The sequence below is a fragment of the Magnolia sinica genome, chromosome 17, assembly GCF_029962835.1.
Source record: "Magnolia sinica isolate HGM2019 chromosome 17, MsV1, whole genome shotgun sequence".
NCBI classification, from domain to species: Eukaryota; Viridiplantae; Streptophyta; class Magnoliopsida; order Magnoliales; family Magnoliaceae; genus Magnolia; species Magnolia sinica.
The window spans coordinates 67386924-67409590 of record NC_080589.1 but is presented as its reverse complement, the minus strand read 5'-3'; the positions used below and the strand labels follow the sequence as shown (position 1 = coordinate 67409590).

Sequence of the window (22667 nt, the reverse complement as noted above, 5' to 3'; positions counted from 1 at the left end):
TCTGCGAAAGCAATGCCCCGTTACCCTTAGGAAGGTCAAGCAAACTTTATACTAATATTTGGAAAGATGAGACGTGTGAAGGTAGAGTAAATGTAGGATGGGCTATATGCTATTATAGATTTGGACCATCCAACTCAAAATTAGATCCATGCATTAGATAGATTACACGTCAACATGCCGGGGTAAAAAAAGAATTTGATGATCTTATGATCAATCATGTCAAATACTTACGAAAAGTGTTGGTTGTTAATAAAACAGTCCAATGATCCAGATTTAACACGCATGCATACTTTCCTTACAAGTGTAGTTTCTTAGTTTTTGGTACATAATTTTTCTTTAATGAGTCTTAACTGATGAATGGCCTAGATCTTTGACATGTGTGTCACTTTATGTAACTATGACAGGGATTCTAAAATCCCTCAATGTAAGCATATGTATTGTATAAAAGAGGTTTTTTTTTTTTTTTTTTTTTTGGGTTAGCTTGTTAGTACACCCACTGTCAGTCCTCACTCCACTGTTAGTGTTAGCCACCCCCACTAGGGAATTAATACCAAGACCTCAATGTTGAAACGAGATATCTTTCACTCAATCTACCACTTAAATGCATAGCTAGTTGGACGAAAATGCAATGGCCAACTAGTTGTGTGGGAGCATTACTCATAAGAGGTCCATGTTACTCAGTCAATTGACCACAGTTGGTTCCACAACTTAGCTTCATTTAAGTCAGTACATGCAACACCTATTGTTTCTAACTGCCCGCATATCAAGCATCATACTCTACCGGAGTATCAAATAAATGCCCTCAATAAAAATAAATAAACAAATAAATAAAACCATAAAACAATGATTCATTGCCTAATTAAGATCATTTCATCAACCTAATCATTCAATGTGTAATTATTAAATGTTAGAAAGCTCTATCCATTAATTTAAGAAAGTCAGTCTGTGTGCATAGTGAGCACCGAGGGGAGAGTCAGTGCGCGCATACACATCACATGTCTCTGCAGGTGCAACCGAATTACTTTCATCGTATCATGCATTTCAAAATGTGCTCTTAGAAATTCCCAATCTAAAAGGCTGGTGAAATTCTCATAAAAGATCCTTAGATTAGATGGTGGAAGATGTGTGCACACCAAACTCTCGGTGGACACCGTTCGCACTGAAGCTATGCTCTCTTTATTTAAATAAATAAAATGCAATTTAATAACAGTTGGGGTGATAGGTTGACTACAGGCATAGAACCACATCTAAAATAAAAGAAAGCTAAAGCTCTTTTGGATGGAAAATGATATGGTTGAGCCAGTCAAATTCTAATAAGGTAGAGCACCAATCAGTATATGCCATGTGGCACACTAAAAGCATTTTTCATTAAGAAAATTTTAAAAAATGCTTTTTAAATGCCGGTGGTTGGTGATCAACCTTATTACAATTCGTCCGGCTCTACTGTAGCATTTCTGGTTTTGTACAAAGAGTTACTAATGTGGGAATCCTCTCCCTTTATACTCTCGTTTTATCTCTTTTTTTAAATAAAAAAAAATTATTAATTATTATTATTTTTATTTTTAATTACCTGCTTTTTCTCCACCTTAGCTAGTAATCTATGAGGGTGCCAATGGACTGGTTTTGCGCCAGGCTCGGCTTGACACTGAAGACCCAACAACCAAGCCAAGGCCCAAAAAATTGTTGGTCCCAGGCCTGACTTTTCCTCGGCCTGAAAATTGATTAAATAAACGCTGGGAAGTGGCCTATCCAAAGAAAGAAATGTCAAACAACCATGTATAGTTGCTGCTCCCAATATTCTAAGACTTGATCCTTTGCTCTGATATTATGTCAAGCCACCACTTTCTCTAAAAACTCAAGCCACTAGAAGATGACACATCAATATATATATATATACACACACTTTAACAAGAAATTCTACCAACTCTAAAAAGCAATGTATGCAATACTTACTATTCAATTCTGACCACATACACAACAAGAGACACTCAATGAACGACTTAGATCATGTCCACTTGAGCATTATTGCACCATTCCCTCCAAAGGGTGAAGGCAGGGAGTGAAAATTTTATCATGCTTTTCAAGGTGGACACCCAAACAGTCTAACGAGCTTTAATTATCATTAGCAAGCTAATCTTGTGTGGGGGTGGTGGAATGAGCCGATAGCCCATGTCTTGATTTCGGTCTGGTCCTGTTGATTAGTCCGCTAGTTCAGGACCAAGATAGCTCTTTTGGATGGAATAACAAGTGGACCAGGCTTAGCATAGCCCCTAGGCCTATATGGCAAAAGTGACCCCACTGGTCCATGCCAGCACATAAGAGGTCTGATAAGCCCGACAGACCGACAGACCCAACAGACCTGAATCCGGCCAGTAATGATGATGCACAGACCAAGCCCGAGCCCAGACAGCCACTTTTGTACAACAGACCCCATCATGCATGTTAAATGATAAAAATGCCCTTGAAATAGTAAAAAAGATTGAGCTGGGCTGATTGGCTCTTAGTGAAGCCCAAGCATGGCCCAGTTACCAAATGGGCTCGAATTTTCGACCTGGCATTTATTGCAGAACAAAGCCCGGCATAAACCGGGCATGGCCCAGGCCACATTCAATCCTAGTGCCAGGACATAGGTGGGACCGGTCCAGGCCCAATATGCAGCTACCCCTATCGGTAAGTGGGCACAAGGGCACCTGCACCTTGGTTTTAATCCCATTCTTGCTAGGAAACATGGGTTCTGTCCCAGGTGTTCCCTCATCGTAACCTAACCAGTTGATCTGATGATCTTTATATGGGCGATGGCATAGATATTAGATGATCCTAGCCTTTTATTGAAAATGGACGAGAGTAACCAATGACATACATGTAATGGGGACTACTCAAATGATTAGGATGATCTAATGGGGGGAGATTTATTCTAAGATCTCCCATCCAACATTGGGTCCCACCCGACACTGGACAGCTGCTTGCGCTGATAGTTGTGATTCCACCATCGTGGCCATTGATTTGGTTGGTCTGCATTTGCATAATGGATGATGAGTCACCAGTACCTGGCACGAATTTGCTTAAATTCAAACCGTCCAAATCCTGGTGACAATTATGGATCATAGGCTGAGAACTACAGAGAAGGGATGATCTCGACCGTTTGATTAGTTGGCCACCAAATGGATGGTTCAAATAATAGAAAGGTAGATGGTTCGGAATGTATCAATCGAACGTTGGAATTGCCCAATCAATCTGATCTTTGGTGGCCGTTCGTGCTCCGCCAACTGCGTGGCTGCAATTTGGTCTGTGATTCAATCAAAGAAAGACAGTTATATCGTTTTTAAAGGGCATTGTCATACTTACTCCCACAAATTTTATATATATATCATGATCATTTGTGGGCTTCATGACATGAGTCCCAGACCCAACTAGTGAAATATGATATCCTCTATGGACGGTGAAAATCAGTCTATTAAAAAGTCTATGCATGGATGATGAAATCTTTGAAGTGGGATTTAGCCACGTCACTCATCTAGGTTAAGGTCCAATACGTGAATGGTCTGGATCACCACATGCCAAGAAACTAGGGTAAGAAATCCTAACAACCGCCAATTCATGAGAGAGCTACTAAGCAAAGGGCTTGAGCGAAAAAGTGCTGGGCTGGAACTACATGTCAGGCCCGTTAGGCCGTATCTATGCTTATTAGACGTGACCACGATCTCATTTTAGAACGGTGACTTCTTCAACTTTGGACCGTTTGGATACAACTACAAAAGGGTTTTCTAATCAAGTTAGAAATCATCCGGCATGACTTTCTATTTTTAATAAATTTTGCTATTTCAAATAAATTCAGGTTTGGTTGAATTAGGATGAACATTATTGAATAATAAAAATTTGAATTTTTTTTCTTGAAGATTTGAGTTTTTACTACTTGAGGAAGATGGTGATCTTCTTGATTGTTATTTCACACTCTCCTACATCAGGTGCCCATTTTACACAACGGCTTTCCGTAACCATTTTTTAATACCATGGATCGGCCTGATTCTTTTGTTAGGGAGATTATCGTGATGGGTTGCACCAATTGGACAGCTTGGATATCATCCACAGGACATGTGTACCACACAATACTCGACATTTTGAAAATAATAATAATAATAATGCAACTTTAAAAGAAAAAAATGACAACGGCGCCTTGACCATTTCACTACGTTTTCAGACTTCAAAAAAGCCAAGTATTGCTTAGTAAAATCAGTATACTAGAGAAAATTTGCAGCAAAAATCCTTTTATTTGTTCTTGAACTACTCAAGGCTGGCTTTCAACCCCTATCAACTGACAGTGAAAATTCACACCAGAAAAGGTCCGTGCATTTTTCAACAAATAATACGAGTTTATAAGATTCCCAAATCCTATGCATATATTCCTACATTCAAGAACAGATGCCAACATGTCAGGTGTGATATCCAATCTGCTCATCAGGTGGGCCCCATCATGTATGTACACTGACCCAGCACATAGGCCATTAGAAACATGGCCCACCTGATGAGCAGACCGGTGTGATATCCAATCTGCTCATCAGGTGGGCCCCATCGTGTATGTACACTGACCCAGCACATAGGCCATTAGAAACATGGCCCACCTGGTGAGCAGACCGGCCTGATTTTTGGATTTTGCACCTGTGTACAATGTGGAGCACGTGCGTGCATATGGGTGCTCAGAATTTTCTGTAAATTCAACGAGGAAAAAAAAAAAAAAAAGTTCTAGTAAAACCCGAGTTACAATGGCGATGAGTTGCAGTCTTACCTTCAAACTAGAATTATAGGGTTACAGCATTGTCTCCTTCTCCTCCTTGCTTTCTTTATAATCCGTTTTGTCTCTTCCCTCGCATCTTCCATCAAGTGGTTCCCCTTGCCTGTCATCAAAAAAAAAAAAAAAATGTTTTATTCAGACATATAGATCAGAAAACGTGCGTTTGGATGCACTGCTGAATTTGAATTGCAGCTAGTAGCTCGATAGGGTGGGAATAACCAAAATCTAATTTCCTTCCATAGGATTCAAGTTGGATTGAAACAATCTCAAACTGCAACTCAGAGGGCCAAGTCCTCCCGTCATGCAATTAAGTTGTGCATCCAAATGCAGACTATAGCAGTTATCCATTTAGAGTCCGGATCCAATATCAATGCTTCTTATTTAAGCTTAATGTACAAATCGAGGTGCGGGACTTGCTGTGATGTTTTATTGACATCTGGTCCATACATCATGTGTACGGTGTAGTAGCCCCTCCTGATCTCCTTGGGTCCCAGAACCCAGGTCGATCCAAAACTTAAGGTGGGACACAACAGGCACATTCATGATTAAAACCTCTAAAATCATGTGTTGTGGCCTACCTGAGTTTTAGAGTTGCCTGATTTTCTTGGGTATCCACTCATCCTAGTAGGATCCATCTTCTGAATGGATTAGATGGATTATATAAAGCACAATGGGCCCCAAACACAATCTAGAAGTTTTTTTTTTTTTTAATGGTGAGTCTCCAACCCAACTGTTCACTGTAGTGTGACCCACCTGATTATTGGATCGGCCTGGTTTTGGAGTGCAAAGGAGAGAAATAGGAGTTTGAAAGGATGGATGGACTGGTTGTCATTAAAAACATCAATGGGCCACACAGGTAGATTTGTACATTAAACTTAAAAGTAGAAACAATTGCAGTAGATCCAGCCTCATTCATTAATAGGCTTAAAAACAAAGGAAATTGAGCCAGTGGCAAATCCAACACACAAATTAGTAGGCCGAGGTCCGACTTGACTTGAACCAGACTCATTTTCGACTGGTTAGTACGGACCGCTCTAGCCTGACTACCGCATGGTCATACAAAGGGTATGCCTACAACTAACCGAGCAGCATGGGGAGAACATGCATTAGATCCACCCTATCCATCAGATGCACCACCCATTTTCACCATGAATCTCAAAATCAGTCCAATCCAAGAATTAGGTGGGCCACATCATAGGGAACAGTGTAAAATCATGCCGCAAAACACTAAAATTCACATGGCGTGGCCCCCATGAGTCTTCAAATGTCATCTGATTTTCAAAGAATCCATTCATCATGGTAGGACATATCAGATGAGTGGATTGGATGGCATATACACACCATGGTGGACCTCACACCCAATTTGGACAATTTTAATGGTATGACTTCCCAATCTCTACTGTTCCCAATGGTGTAGCCCACCTCAGGTTTGAATCGGCCTCATGTCCGGGCATAGTTCAATGTTCAGCCCGGTTGGGTGTACTCAAAGATTCGACCCGACTCAAGACTCGATATTTAATAAAATTATAAATTAAATTCCATTATTAGAAATAGATACTTAAAATAGCTGTAGCTAGTATTAAAAATATAAAATAGATGATCAGCAATAAACTCATTGGACCTCCCACAGGCTAGGAACAGCTATGAACATGTCTTAGAGGCTAGGGTTCTATTCCCACTTCCTTCGCTTTACCTTTTACTGCTAATGATACTCGGCAAAACTGGGTGACTCTGTTTGAGTCGACTCAACGAGTCTTCCCAAGTCAGGATCGGGTCCGCACAAGACCGAGTTTCCCATAGACTCTACTCAAAATATTGCCAAGTCCAGTTGATTCAGCCAAGTTTCAAGTCGAATCAGTGAGTTTTACAACTGTGTCTTTGTACCCTGGTCCAAACACAGGTGGCACACTTGATGGATGGGGTGGATTTCATCCACTCGAGCAAAGAGTCACAGCCCCACATGGCTACGCGTAGTCAGGCAAGCGTTTCAAACTAGTACAGTTAAAGATGTTTGGGATTAAAACCTTCTGTTAGTTTTTATAAGATCTTTATAAACAGATTGGCTAAGGTTCAGCCAGAGCTGGCCCTGTTTACCAGATAGCCCTCATTTTCAAGCCTGAACCTGACCCATGACCAGGCTGTCAGTCCGCCAGGCTTGGCCTCTTCTACAAGCCAAGGGACAGGTCTTCACAACATAGTTTAAAAACCTGAAAACTTGACTCGACTCAATGTTTCCTCCGAGTCAAGTCTACTCATAGAATAGACCTGACTCAACTTCTTCTTTTTCAGTTAGCACGTTAGTACACACCCCATTATTAGCCACAGCCCACTTGGGAATCGATACCAAGACCTCAGTGTTGAAACGAGGTTATCTTCCCTCAGTCTACCACTTGAGCTATGGATCGGTGTGTATCAACCTGACTCGACTTGATATTTCATTATTATAAATTACAAATATCTAGAAGAGTACAGAATATTTAACATAGTTACATTATAAGTATTTTAAAATGAGAAATAGGTACCCATTGCATAGGTTGCTGGGAAACTAGCTCTCGGAATACATATGAAGTTGGTTACCTATTTCCTTTTCCTCAAGCAAGAAGGAAAAGCCTCCATCAATCTCCTCATCTGATTCGATGAGTACTCTACAATCTTGTTCCTGCATAACCAACATTTTCATCAAATGGACTTCCAAAAGACCTTGCCATCACCGTACTTTCAGTATTTTAAGGGCCGCCCCTTCATTCAAACTAAGGGCAGTGATTCAGTGAGCTGCTCCTCATGTGAGGGGGCAGAACACATGACAGAGGCCTGTGCATACAGCGCACATGTCAGAGATCCAAGCCATTCATCAGGGAAAGCACAGGTGAATATGCAACCAAAATCAGGGCAGAACACGAGATTATTATTTTTATTTTATTTTTTTGGAAGGCAGCATTTCATACATGATAGCTTACATAGTTGTGTGGATTTTTAAAAGCATTCTTTTTCCTCGTAAAAATTCAGCAAAGAACTTGCTTTCTTAACAGAGGTTGCTAAGCCCATAGGTGTATAATCCTTCAAAAAAAAAACCCATAGGTGTATAAAGAAGTTCATGCACACACCACCATATGTGCCAGCATGGCACAAGGCATGAGATCCAAACCATCCATCATGGGGGCCGCATGACGTAGATCGCCTGGCCCAGAAATTAGGCTGGTCCACTCAATTGGTGGGCCAGAATGTTAGAAGTGTGAGCAGGCAGCTCAGAAAAAGTTGCTCCAAAATTTTCATTCATACATTTCTTTTGTGAACTATGGCCAACAAGTTGAAGAGACCAGCTATTTTATTTTATTTTTGCCAGAGCACTGAAACAATGGGACCCGCCTGATGGATGGCTTGGATCTCATGCTCGTATTGTATGCTTGCACGTGCAGTGACATGTAGATGAGATGCCTTATGCACATTCATGATATTAAGTGTCGGAGAGGTATGATCAATGATGCTACTCATCCGAGTCAACTTGAACTCAGTAGCACCCAATCCGGTTCGATACTATGAGTCACCCCCAACTCGGGCATGTCCTGACTAGACTCAGGACCAACATATTCCAAAATGGTTACCGTAACGATAATGGTGTTACCATTACGTGATATGGGATCGTAATGGCTGTTATGGAAAAATTGACCCGTAACGGCTTGCAACGGCCGTAACAGCCCCATAACAGTCCGTTATGGGGCCGAAATAGGTTTTTTTTTTTTTTTTTTCAAAAAAAAAAATCCATAACAGAATACCTTGTCAGGATCGAATGAGTTGGTCTGAGTCTTTGAGCCCTTTAAAAGTGATGCATTTGGACTTAGCTAAGCTCTTCTAACATTCTCCTTCTACTTTTTTTTTAAAATTATTATTGAAAGATTCTAACATTCATCTTTACTGGCTTGAAACAAGAAAATTTAGGCTTTCTGGGGGTGTGTACAAATGAATTCAATTGCAAACAATCAATTTCATCAAGAGGAAGTTACACAATTAATGATGTTTTCTGATACTCATAGAGAGGAGCTTACTTTATACTGCAGTTACATACCTTCCAATTCTAAGTCTAACTTGAGAATGAGATAAGAGAAATGATTACATAAAAAGTTGTATGTTAACTTAGCATACAATGTTTTATTTTCCACATCTGTCACTGAAGTGTGACATCTGATCTGTGAAAAGGGTGGACCATACAATGAACTCTGCATGGAGTGAAAATTGGAACAGTCCAGTCAATGAGGCAGGCCACACAAATGCTCTGTCAAACCATCAGTTGTACAATGATTTCAACAGCGTACCTGCCTGATGAATGGGCCATCCTGGTTTTCATCCCAGGTGATCTTGATGATAAAGCCCACTATTTGCAGGCTCAAATGTAATACATAAGTGACAAATATGTAGAAAAATAAAAATGCTGCTTTTTAACATACAACCTTGTATATGATAATTTCTCATGAGATAATTGTAATTTGGAGCTAAGACATCCAGCATGAATGCTAAGAAAAGAATTATTTGGATATTTCCATATTTTTTAGAGCGACTTCACAATGCAATTTGATAGTGTATGCATGGTTTAAACAACTGAGTTTACTTGACCCGATCAGATTCATCAAAAACTCTGAGAAAAAACTCCATTTGGCCATGAATCAGTTAAGACTCGGAAAAAAAAAAAAAACTCAACTCAACAAACTCATTAAAAAAAAAAAAATTTGATAGAACCCTACAAAACTTGATTACATTTTCCAAGATTCAATAATATTTACATCTTATTATATTTTAAAAATGAATATCCAGAAAAACTTTTTAAAAAAATAAATAAATAAATAAATAAAAATAAAAATTACTGAGTTTCGACTCAACTTGAATTTTTGAGCTTTCTAACTATGATCTGAACCCACCATTAAATAATTAGCTGTAATTTTTTTTTGGATAATAATGTGTGATCTATAATACATTTCAAAGTTCTCTTTCTTGGTCGGCAATATATTTTTCAAACATCTACTGGTAATGTAAGCGGGGAAGGGATACCATTAACAGAAGTTTTCCAGCAAATTTGCAAGTAACGGCAAAATGGTCCCAATTACTTCCTTGTAATAGGGATAATAGACCAATTTCAAAACTTAGGGTTAGTTCAACCATGTTGACACTGAGGAGAAGTTATCGTTGTTTCAAAAAAAAAAAGGAATTTGAAGCAGGCTTTGGTAAGCCCACTCGAACTTCCATAGATTTGCCAACCTAGCATGTGACATCTAAGCCATGCACACATTGCAGATGATCTGTCCCAGAAACAGGCCTGCATCTGCAAAAACAGTCAGTTAAAAATTTTTCCAGCAGTGTACATTCAAAGTGAGTAGGCTGGCCTTGTTTTTGAGTCAGGTCATCTACACACTGCAGACCACCTGATGCATGGCATAGATGCACTACACATGCCAGATTGGTACATGCGACTGTGTGGAATGTATACGTGGCCTTAGTAGAACTCAAACATTCAATTTTCACCATTCTGTTCTATACCATCAACAGGAACAGACATTTCACCTTAGCCTAAAGACCACTGTGTGTGCCCTTTTATAAATTTGGGAAACAAAAGCTACAAGATAATCGCATACTAGAAAGGCAAAGAGCATAATGATCTCTTCCCAAAAAACGATGAGAAAGCTGAGAAGTACCTGTTTCATGATAGTAACTTCTTCCTGTTTGAGCTCTATAGTATGTTTGGTATCAGTGAAAGCCACTGTTTTTGGTTTTAACGGCTTCTCTACTTCTATATTCGGAATCAACCCCCTCCTCGTACAGAACTTCGGAGGTGCAACTGGACTGAAATCAAGAAAATTCTCTGAAAAATAAGCGTAAAGACCATGATGCTCGGGTCCTTCATAAAACTAAAAAAAGTACAGTTATATCTGTTACATGAGATTCAAAATCGACATCTACCCAGGCGTTGAACTCTACACCTACGATTTGTGTAGAATCTAAAGAGGACCATACCAGCTAGGCTACAGTTTCTGAATAATTTTAACTTGAATGTTAGGACCAGGCAACTGAGCATGCAGGTCCACCCCACTATGTGCTGGTCTTGGGCCTGATTTTTAGGCCAATGGATCAGTCACTGGCCTGAATTTCGGCCTAATTAATTACTATAATGTGACCAATAAGTGGGTCAAGCTCAAGTCTGACATATAGAATGACTAGTGAGCAGACAGCCCAGTGCTACCCCTATCAGTTATGCTTAGATTTGTAACTAATCTTTTGCTACCTGAATCACATAACTTAGGTTTTTGAGGATTCCCTATGCGCAATTTTTGGTCTATTTGCAGTAAGGGGCACAGTTTGGATGGGTCGGGTCAGGTTGAGGGTCAACCTGAGCCCAACCCAACATCAAACTGGATCAACCTGTGGCTTGAGTGAACCCAAGCCCAGACCAATTTACCATATCCCCAACCCTAACCCATCTTGGGTTGGGTTTGGTCTACATAATTTTCAAGTGCCTAGGTATCATCCGTCAGGCTCTACTAGAGTATCAAAACTCTCATCAGTAACTATATGTGGAATATAAGGTTGGGTTTGGGTTGAGTTGGGTTGCCCAAGGCCTCAACCCGAGACAAATGAGCCCAACCTAACCCGGGTTGAGGTTGAGGATTTCCAGCCCGAGCCTAAGCGGAACTCAACCCAACCCCATCAAAATTTTTGGTTTGGGCCAGCTGGGTTTGGGTTGAGCTTGACTCAAGTTGCAACCCAACTTATATAATGCAGGGGCATTTTCACACCAGGCTCAATTGGTGTTGCCTGTGGGATGCAAAGGCACACTCGGGGTGGGCAGCCCGTGTGAGGCGGGTGGCTCGTGTGAGGCAGAACCCATGTGATGTGGAGCCCACAACGGGGTTCGGCCGAGGACCTAACCCATGGGATGTGGGGGCTGGGCTATGAGATAAAGGGATTGATTTGCCACACTTCATCAATTTGAGCTTTTAGAGCAAGTGGTTAGTTGTCCTGCATCATTATAGTTACACAAAGAATAAAGGTAAACGTCAACAAATTTGGGTATAGGAGCAGGGAAGCTTGTTTCGAAATATCAGCAAGTAAAAACATGTAGGAAGGAGGAGTGAGAGCATGAGTACAACGTGTGATTAGAAGTGGAGTACCACCAAGATGGAAGGTTTGTGCAACTATGGGTATACTCAGCTCACATGCGTGTAAACTAAACTTGACAGAGCTAAACACAGCAGAATTAAGGTGATATTTGCAATATTTTAAACATAAAGGCATTTAAGGGACATCAATGTATTGACCCCAGTCAATCCCACCAACAGCTGTCACCTAAGAACTACATTCTTTTCTCCTATTTTGAAGAAAAATTAGCAAGCAACTGTCAGTGAACAAAAATATCTGAGGAATAACTATCGCTTGGAGCCGAAAGAATAAATCTGATTGCCGACAACACTCTAATAAAATAAGTTTCCCTTGTCAAAAAACGTTGAATGACGCCAACTTGAAAAGGACTGAACATGTATATCCGGCAGAGCTCAAGAATTTTTGGGATTTGTTGCAGAAAAATCAATTAGCAAATTTTGGGAATTCCATTTTCTTCAAGTAACCTCCTCAACTACAATGATACTTGTGTGGCTTATGTACCATCTAAGCAAAGCAATAACAAAAAATAAATGAACCATGAATTAGAAACATACTTTTCCATAAAGGGTTGCTGCTTTTTTAGGGATGGGGTAGCGATGCAGCTTTTCCTCTGTGCATTTGTGAGAACCAGTAAGAAACTAAAAAGATTTGCAAGAGAAACATGAACAAATTATGAAGGGATGTAGCATAAAAGGAACAGTTAAATTATCAACATGGTGGGGAAAAAAATTACTACCTTTGGTGGCTGAACAGCACGCGGTTGATGGTTCTCATTGAGAGGCTTCATGCTACTGATAATAGCCTGCCAGGAATTCAAGAATGTAAGAACTACCACAGAAAATATGATGCACCCAAAAAATGAGAAAATGTGAGCACTCCACCTGCCTTTTCAATTAAATTTATTAAATATTTTACAGTTTACTGGGAACAAGAAACGTCTTTACTCTGCAGGTATATGACATCTTACTCTTAAAAGTTCAGAGACATTTCTGTCATTGTAGAAATAGCAACTTCTTCTTTTTTATAATAAAAAGCAACCATTTGAATATATCCCTAGCCCTTTGGCTTTTTTCTGTTTTCAATATACTCGTTAGTCGTTACCATAAAATGAAACAAAAAACAAAAAAAAAACAGCAATTTCAATATCGAAAAATCTTGAAAACATTTATCAGAGGAGTGAGAGATTGTTCACACCAAAAGAGAAGGATGTGATCCTATGGTGTACAAATGTGGGAGTGCTTCACACACACCGACATGATCTTATGGTGTATAAATTTAGAAGTGCTTAAAATTCATACCATTTCTTTGATGAAGGTCTGATAAAGTTCATTTTGGAGCTTCAATAGTCGTGTCTCGATTTGAACAGGCAGCGCTGAAAGTGAGGATTCAATCTTATCTAATTTGTGCTGATTTGATTCCTTTCTCAATTGATCAGATATAGCCTTCAGATTTACATCAAGACTGGCTTTGATATCATCCTCTCCCTTGAGCTTATTATTCCATTCAATGCCAAAGTAAGTCTATATTCATGAATATAACAAATACAAGAAACAGCTCGATAAAGCAAATAAAAAGACAGAAAACCACATGGTCTTACCACCAACTGCAAGGAGTTATCATGAACAATCATTTTTTGCCGTATACCACCCACTACAGAAGAATACCGAAATTTGCCGAAATTAGTTGAATTGTACCCATTTTCAAACAGCCTTTCTTGGTGGTAATATAATGCTAAGGAAACCAAAATATTAATACAGCAAGTTGGAAAACATGATAGCATTCCTTCGGCAGACCATATTCTAGGGAATCATCTGGAATATATTTAATTTATAAAAGATGCTGTAAGTTATTGCCAGCACTTGCTTCCATTTCATTTGATTCTCTCGAACTGAGATATTATTTCCAACACTTGCTACTAATTAAGGATTAAATAAACTCCACCTGGCAGCGAATCTCAAACAGCGGGGTCATGGCTGTGATGTTGATGATGACAAAGGTGATGAATTAAGGACTTAATCAATCCTTAACACTGTTTAAACATTTATAACCTTCAGACATGCTTATATGCTTTCAAAAATCCTAGTTGCATGGGGTTTTTTTTTGTTTTTTGTTCATGTTGGTACATTGGCATACAAACTATCAACATGGAACTAAAGTAAAACCAAACAGAAGCTATCCAAACCAGTGTTGAAAATGGAGCGTAGCGTATTGCATAGCATGTAGCCCTCTATAGCGTGTAGCCTAAGCTACACACACTTATATTTTTTAATTAAAAATAGAGAAATATGGTGAATACTAAGAATAAACATTAAAAAAATAAAAAAATAAAATAAAATAAAATAGCCTAAAAAATGCTTTATTTTTCAAGTAAAAGCAAACCAATCCACTTATATTTAAACCAAATCAAATCGCTATCACATCAACAACTTTCTAAGCAAACTACTTTAATTAATGATGTCTAATTGAAACCACAAGTCACAACCCACAAATATAAGCTATACTATAAAATTTCATGAGTTTAGAGAATTAAGTACAAATTTCACATTCCTCAAAAGGCTCAAATTTCAAACAACACTAAATCTACTAGGCTCTAGACTCTCAACTCTAAAAGTCACTAACTCTTGATGAGGTCATCTTCATCATCTACTAAATCCTCATCATCTAATAGATCACCATCGTTGTCGTCGTCCTCCTCATCCATTTTGTTGTCACCATGTCTAGCCCTTTCATCATCGGCATCAGCATCTACATCGTTCACTTCATGAACAGTCTTGCCCATATGAGCAAAAAATCATCCTAGAGGACCACCTACACATTAAAGAAAGAGATTCATGGTTTTTCTTCTTCTTTTTTTTTTGTGTAAAAAATGTTAACGTAAAACGTAATCTTGAAAGTTGGAAGCTATAACTAGAAAAACTTACTTAAATAAGTTGTAGCCTTTCTTTTATAAGTTTCATTTAAGGAAGGGAGAGGGTTAGGGGAACAGGGAGGAATTGAACCACTAGATGTTGATGGTGCATTCCTGCTAGCTAGCTCATCAAACTCCGGAATAGTTACAATAGGGCTGAAAGTCGGGCGGGTTGGTCGGGTTGGTGCTCAACCCTAGCCCAACCCAAGGTTACTATACCTCAACCCTACCCCAACCTCGGGTTGGGAAAGTGAGCTCAGTCGGGTTAGTCAGGTTGTTCGGGAAGATACATGCTAATATTTTCATTATTACATTAGTCTATCATATTTCAATACACGTTTTATTTTTTGTATCTATAATTTTATTAATTATATACGTAGTTATTTATCATAAAAAAACTTCATTTTTCCTAAACAAACGAGCTAAAATATAGGAAAACTACTCGTGTAGCACACAATCTATTTGGGAGAGAGAAATCCGGCATATATTGTTAGCTTGAGTCATTAGAAATGATGTGGACCAATGAGACTTGACAACACTGTCGGGTTGGTGTTTGTATAACCCAAGCTCGTGATCGGACTCGATATATCCTACCCAAGCCCAACCCAATGTCGGGTCAGTCACGGGTCGGTCGGGTTGAACCCACCCAACTTTCAGCCCTAAGTTACAATAGCACTAATATCAAATGCCATGTTTTGATCTTCAACCCACGATGAATCATTTGGAAGAACAAGGTCTTCTTTCTCAACAATCCACTCATCATCTGAAGCAATGTGGTCAATCAATATAGGATCCATTGTCGCCCTCCTCTTCATACTTCTTTCCTGCAATTTCATATTATACATCACATATACTAGAGAGTTTATCTTTTGTTGCTCTAGCCGATTTCTCCTCTTCGTGTGAATCTATCAATACAATATCATGATTTACGTCAATTGTCAAACATTTGCTAGTGCACTAAATAACAAATTTAGAATATCAAAGAGTACAAAAGTCACCTACTCAAAAGTACTCCAATTTCTCTCACAGCCAGAAGCAAATGCATGTGATGCTTAAAACCCAGATTGCAAACCTTGTAAGTTGTGGTGTTCTATCTCCAAAGCATGCCCACCAATCAGCTACACAAATTACTTAGAAATTAACGAATGCTTTAACCTACTATAGAAATATAGTATCCATAAAAATGAAAATAAAAATCACCTGGGGAACACCTCATCATGGTATCAAGTGCCAACTGAGAGCCAAAATCCCCTCTTCTAAAATCATATTCATCCAACTAAATACCAGCATCCTCAAGCTCATTCCTATTAGGGATCATCCTATCAATGCACTCCAATAACCCTCTTTTTATCTTAGGGAGTGTAGAGAACTTATCTAAGTATCGTATCTGAGGATTCAAATAGTACCCAACTGCATGTAGAAGACAATGAAGTTGAGGAATCCTCTCATCAATCTTGTTCCAAATTGGAACATATCTCATTTTTACATTATTGCAATTCAATGCAATATTCTCCTTTGCCAAGTCCATCAATTCATAAATAAAGCTCGTTGTTGGCCTCTCTTTTGAATCTATTTCTCTCAAAACACTTACTAAAGGCATGATGCTCTTAATGCATAAAGCGACTTACAGCCAAAACTTTGGATCAAACATTATGATAGCCCGTGCCTTCACTCCCTTTAGTCTTTTCAGCCCAAGAACACGAATATCATTGATCCGATACAAACATGGCTTGAAGACCCTTCTTTTGCTTGTAAATACTTTAAAGGATGAGGTAAGTTGTTGCAAAGCGTGTCACCGATAGCCGTAAAAGCTCATTATTATTCGTGAAGCTTCTCATCATGCTGAGAACAATTCAACGCCCATAAATAAATTTGGTCATTATTCTTGCCTTTTCAAGCGTTTTAGAAAACATTTTTATTTTTTTGATCCTCCAACATTAAGTCTATGCAATATGCAACACATGGAGTCCAATATATCTTTCTTATCTTCTCCATCACCTTCTTCCTGGCACGCTCATAGCTTGAATGGTTATTTGTGATAACCTAAACCACATTTTCCTCTTTGATTTCTTCTGCAATATCATTAAGATATTTAAACAACAAATTTTCATCTTTAATTGAATCTGAAGCATCAATAGACTTGTAAAACATTGTTCCAGCCCGACTATTTATCAAGAAGTTGATGACGCTTCTATTATTTGCATCTGTCCAACTATCGGACATAATTGAGTACCCTTAAGCTTTCCATGAATCTTTGTATGCTTTTATTAAATTATCATTATTAGCAACTTCCTCCTTTGGTATCCATGTTGTCATCTCGTGCATGAATAGTGGCTTCAATCCCTGCCCAAACTTTCCAATAGCCTCACACATATCCGAAAAGCATGGGCTATTGCATAGGTTGAATGGCAAAGCATTCCCAAAAAAAAATCTCCCAATCGCCCTACATACTTCTTTTCTCTCTTCAATGTGTCGTTGTTCACTGCTAAGAAACAGGTCCATAGGACCCCTTGCTCTTACCGTCGACTGGTTACCAAAAGATCCATCGCCAGTCTCAAACACATCATTACCCCCCCACCCAAAAAAAAAAAAAAAAATCACGAAACACCTCATTTTTTAATCTTTTTCATCATAATACTCTCTTAGACCCTTTATACACTCCTCCTTTGCTTCTTGTGTCACTTTTGAGCACAGCTTTATCCCATTGAAGGTTGCAGCCAAGTGATGCTTTAGGCAAGTCATTCCTCCTGAACATCTTTTACCACAAAATTTACAAAACACGTAGTCCTCGTGGATTATTAGCCACATATTTCCATGCAAAATCTCTCTCTTTCTCTTTTCCCTCGGACATCTCTTTCTCTTTTTTAGTTTACTGAAAAACAAAAAAATTATAAGTCCAACAAGTCACAAACTCGCAAAACATAATAGATGACAATTGTCAAATAACCTATTAACATTTTAGTATTTCACCATAGAGAACAATGGACAGCCACATGATAGAAAACAAGACCTATAAACAATGGACAGTCACACCTAGGAAAAAAAAGGGGGGGACCAACCACCATCATCACGTGGACACCACACATTACACCACGACAACCACTAAAAAACCACCACTGTAGAGTGGTGGCCCACATGATCGACTAAACAAGTTGGACTTAATGCCATACTCACACCACAGTAGGCCCCATGCATGTGAGCCACGACATAGAAAATAATGCACAACCCACCAAACACCTCCACTGAAGTATGGTGGCCCACGTGATGGATCGCGTGCATTGCATACACACACCACAGGAGGCCCCACACATAGCAATGTCATAGAACAATCCTATCATACAACATTGCATAGGAACCAGCCTCCTAAAATAAGAAAATTTGAAAAAATCCCAAAAGAAACCACAAATCCTCATCCAAAATGAAAAAAAAAAAAAAAAAAAAACGTGAAGAGATATTTAGTGGCAAGAACATACATCTATCAAGCTCAAAATGAGATTCAATCAATCGAAACTGAATTTTTGAGCTTCGTAGCCATATGTATGTGAAAAGGGGGGAATTTGATTTAATTTTTTTCCTTCGTTCGGGCTCCAATGTTATTGAAAATACAGTAGATGGACCTTCTTGTAGGGTCAATTCATCGACCAAAATTCCCCCTTCGATGACTTTATGGATCAAGAGAATCAACAATTTGGATTTGGGGGCTAGTCGGTTGCATGCGTCGAGTATCAGGGCTTTCGAAAGTGGCAAAGGCCCCTCTTTCGAAACCTTTCGACTTTTAAGACCACTTCTTTAAAATGTGAGTTTCACACCATTTACAATGTGCCATAAGTCCTCATCCGTCCACGAGGAGGCCCATTTATAGATGGTTAAGATTGTCTAAAATAGGTAGAGGAAAAGATATTCTCTCTACAATAGAAACCACAATTTGGATGGTCTGGATAACTCCACAACATTGCCACGTGTGAGAAGGACAGGTTAATACCATTTACATTCGTTGCTTCACTAATAACATTAAAATTGCCCCCTTTTTCCAATCAAACCACTATTTTGTCACGTCCGCTGCCTTACGCTACGGCCTGTAGCGAAATAGGCATTTTTTTTCACGCTAAGTAGCACACGATGCTATTTAAAACACTAATCCAAACAACATGCAAGATAAAATGCACATTTCAACAAATCCTGTAGAGGAGATAACATCATACTAGTTTCATTTATGTAAGAGTAAAAACTAAATGGAACAAAATTACATTGCCGGGTTTAACTCTTAGGCCCTGTTTGATAGACTCTCGTAGAGAAGACAACAGTAATTATGTATTGGAGATCTTCATCTCTGACACATGATGAATTCATATTAACAATGATTATGTATTAAGGACTAGGGAAGCAGATTGCCCTGAGCTCAGAATGGGCAGGAGCCCTGAGGGGCCACCATGATGTATGGGTTATATCTTCACTGTCCATCCATTTTTCCATACCATTTTAGGGTATATGCCCAAAAATGAGGCAGATCCAAAGCTCAAGTGGACCACACATTGGGGATTAAACGGCCACCATTGAAAACTTCTCTGGAGCTGTAGAAGTTTTGGACCAAGTTGATGTTTGTGTTTTCCCTTCATCCAGATGCATGTGACTTTATGAACAGGTTGGATGGCACTTAACTATCATAGTGGGCCCTAGGAAGGTTTCAACGGAATGTCTCACTATCATTGCTACTTCTTGTGGCATAGTCCGCTTGAGCCTTGGATATGCCTCATTTTTGGGCTTATACCCTAAAATGATATGGCAAAATGGATGAACCATGAGTATATAACCCATACACCATGGTAGCCACTCGGAGCTCCGACCTGTTCTAAGCTCGGGACAAACAGGGGTAGGACGCAATCCGCTTCCAAAGACTAGTATCTTTAATACATAATTACTGTTAGCTAAAATGAGATGAAATCATTTTTAGGCGTCTACCAAACAGGGCCCTAATTAACCATGCCGCACAAGGCACATGTTGGTTGAGTAATTACAGTAAATAGTTTAGTCATTACAAGTTACAACCACAAGATTAGTAAGAAGTGAAGCCCATGGTCTGAGAACAACTTTTCTAGTTCCTGTTCTGATATAATAGAGATACTTACTCTCCAGTGATACTTCTTTAACTGCTTTGTTAACTTGCATGACGTCGCTCTGAACAGATTCTAGGACCATTCCCAACCTGTTTAATGAAGTTTCCATCAGTCCGATTCTGTGTTCAAGTTCCTCATTGACATGGCCTGTTCAGACAAATCAAAACTTAGCCTCTCCCAGGAGCAAACATACACAAAAACACAAGCTACACACAATGTGGCCTGCTTAACCCATGCATTGTTTTAAAAGGCCTAAAATTTTCTTGGTTAACATTCCAATTCAAAAGGCTAAAATTCCAATTAGTGTTATTTTAGTCTTCTTGCATAAAAACGCCGGTGGGTTATGGATCATCCAAAGATCTTACAAGCTTACATCTATTATCTGGAGCAGAAGTTGAACTCCATCTGCGGATAACGTTGTTGGATGATCTCGACATTGGCATCTGATTATCTTCTCGCGTGTAAGTAACAGGCGCCAAGCAAGAAATCCTCTTCAACGAGTTGTCTTGAGAACCAAATCTCTAAATTTACAATGTGCACATGATTAGTCAAGAAGAAAAAGAAGTGTTGCTAAAGAAGTGAAGAAATAGCAACTCAAGAAGGATCTGGAAATTTTGGCAGCAGCAACAGAGATGGTAGCAAAGATTATACTCATCAATCCAAATATATACATCTAATATTTTCTTAAATTTGGCAAAAATTCTTGATAAATTTAAAAGCCAGTGGACTGCTATGAATTCCACAGTCAGTGTTGAGGTTGCAAGACCCAAACATGCACCCGTACACATGAAAAAAATGGATCTAATTATGCAGGATAACATTTCTTTTCGTTTATTTTTTATACCACACATCACTCTCATCCTGCACAATTTATTTACAAAAACTAAATATAATAATTCATGCATAGTGGAAACTCTCCATAATACCAAACTTCAAAAGTGAAATACCTGAGTGCAAGTCTTGAACAAAATTTGAATTAGTTTTTGGTGAATTTTTATAGAAAATGAAATATTATTATTTTTCTATGCTGGCAAATTTATCATAAATTTCTCATGGTATAGGAAAAGAAAGTCAACTTAAATATGAATTCATCTAAAAGTCACACCTAATTCCTCCGAACCCTGGAATTTCAGGCAAAATTGGGCTTCCTAAAATATTCTCGATCGCTTTCAAAAATGAGAAGAAAAAAAATTTAGCTTCAGTTAAAGCATTGACTCCTTTCAATTGTATCCTCACAACTCAATTAAGAGGAAATCAAAAGCATACCAAAGAAATGTATGATTGCTACTTATTCCTCTGAAACTTAGAAAATGATGGCAAAATCGAGTCTCTTATGTTTATTTACCATGATCTGATCCAATATGGGAAAAACCAAAGCAAGTTCAATTTTCTTTTTCAAGTTCATCATCACAATCTCAAATAACAGGAAAATGAAAATAGAGATGACTTCATGCAAAATCACCACCCTAATTCATGTAAAAGATTACCATAGCTTCCTTGGAACTGACTAATTCATGTAAAAGATTACCACCCTAATTCATGAAAATGGAACTAACTAAATTATTATTTTTAGCTTAAAATCATGATCTTAAAATCGAGTTTCTTGCAGTAATTCACCAAAATTTCTTCCAAAAAAGGAAAAACCCATAGCAAATTCGAGTTTTATTTAATTTTTTAAAATTTCATCATAATGTCATATTAGTAGGAAATGAAAATTAAATGGATCATAAATTCGTGTAAAATATATGGAAAATTAAGGCAATATCTAAGTTCCTTACGTGTTCATTTGTCATAATTTCCTCTTGAGAATTCTGTGAGAGCTGAGACATTGACGTGCCCTGTGAAAATGACTGTTGCGACTGCGACCAGAATTGCGAAGAACCCTGGCTTTTACCGAAAACCGAAGTATCTGCTCCTGGTGGGACCGCATTTCCTCTCCTGCACGAACAGAGTAAGAAAATCACCACAAAAGAAGACTATAAATGTGGCTGGATCAGGTTTTCTTGATAGATCTGGACCTGGAATGCGGTGGAAGGACAGAAATGGAGCTCAGATCACAGGCCTTGTTGATCTTCAACTTCATTGTCTGAATTTCAGAGGATCATAATCTCCATAAATGCTATGTCTCCATCTACTGCTCGAAATCATCAACAAATCATGTAGAAGTCAATTCCAGTGAAAAAGATTCAGGAAAACGATAAATCAATTCCAAGGATAAAGATTCAGGAAAACGATAAATCAATTCCAAGGATAGAGATTCAGGAAAACCCTATCGATTTAGTCTAGAGCTTCACGTGACGACTGGAGACCCTGGAATTTCATCGAACGGATTGCACATGACTGCATTCTGATGACCTTGAGCTTCGTCAGATGATCGAGGCCTGGATCAAAACCCTCACTTTGTTCGAAGACAGAAGAAAGGACTTCTAGAACGTATTGATCTTCTTCGAACGATTTAAAAATCCTAGCTTCAGTGAGTCTGTAGAAGAGAGCTGTGCTTCTGTTTCTTTTCTGCAGTGAATGGAAATCAAAATTTTGAAAGGCGGGGCGTTCGAGCTTTATATAGTGAGGAGTTTTAGCGGGAATTCCCTTTCCATCCCCTATCTTCTATTGAAATTCCCATTATATCCTCAAATCATTTGAGGACACGGTGCACCTGCCAGCCGGAAGCGGATAGCCTCAGACCCCGTCGGACCTTTGAGCGTCCGACCAG

The 22667-nt window shown here is 38.8% G+C and overlaps 1 protein-coding gene across 6 annotated transcripts; it reads right to left on the bottom strand.

Moving 5' to 3' along the window:
* Window positions 1-2807: 2807 nt before the first annotated feature.
* Window positions 2808-22667, bottom strand: LOC131231896 (putative recombination initiation defects 3). 6 transcript variants are annotated; one of them, XM_058228251.1, is made up of 14 exons: window positions 22367-22665; window positions 22223-22335; window positions 21973-22088; window positions 21733-21892; window positions 20328-20475; window positions 19967-20101; window positions 13530-13582; window positions 13231-13422; window positions 12669-12734; window positions 12487-12542; window positions 10471-10618; window positions 7367-7448; window positions 4784-4892; window positions 2808-3286 (listed from the first exon to the last, which is right to left on the bottom strand). In XM_058228251.1, exons 3-13 carry the CDS (start codon window positions 22035-22037, stop codon window positions 4786-4788), a joined length of 1212 nt encoding a protein of 403 aa, XP_058084234.1. In that variant the 5' UTR covers window positions 22038-22088; window positions 22223-22335; window positions 22367-22665; the 3' UTR covers window positions 2808-3286; window positions 4784-4785. The 6 variants fall into 6 exon arrangements, 5 of the variants coding, with proteins under 5 accessions (XP_058084234.1, XP_058084232.1, XP_058084233.1 ...); XM_058228249.1 differs by having other exon boundaries at window positions 22249-22665; XM_058228250.1 differs by having other exon boundaries at window positions 22264-22665.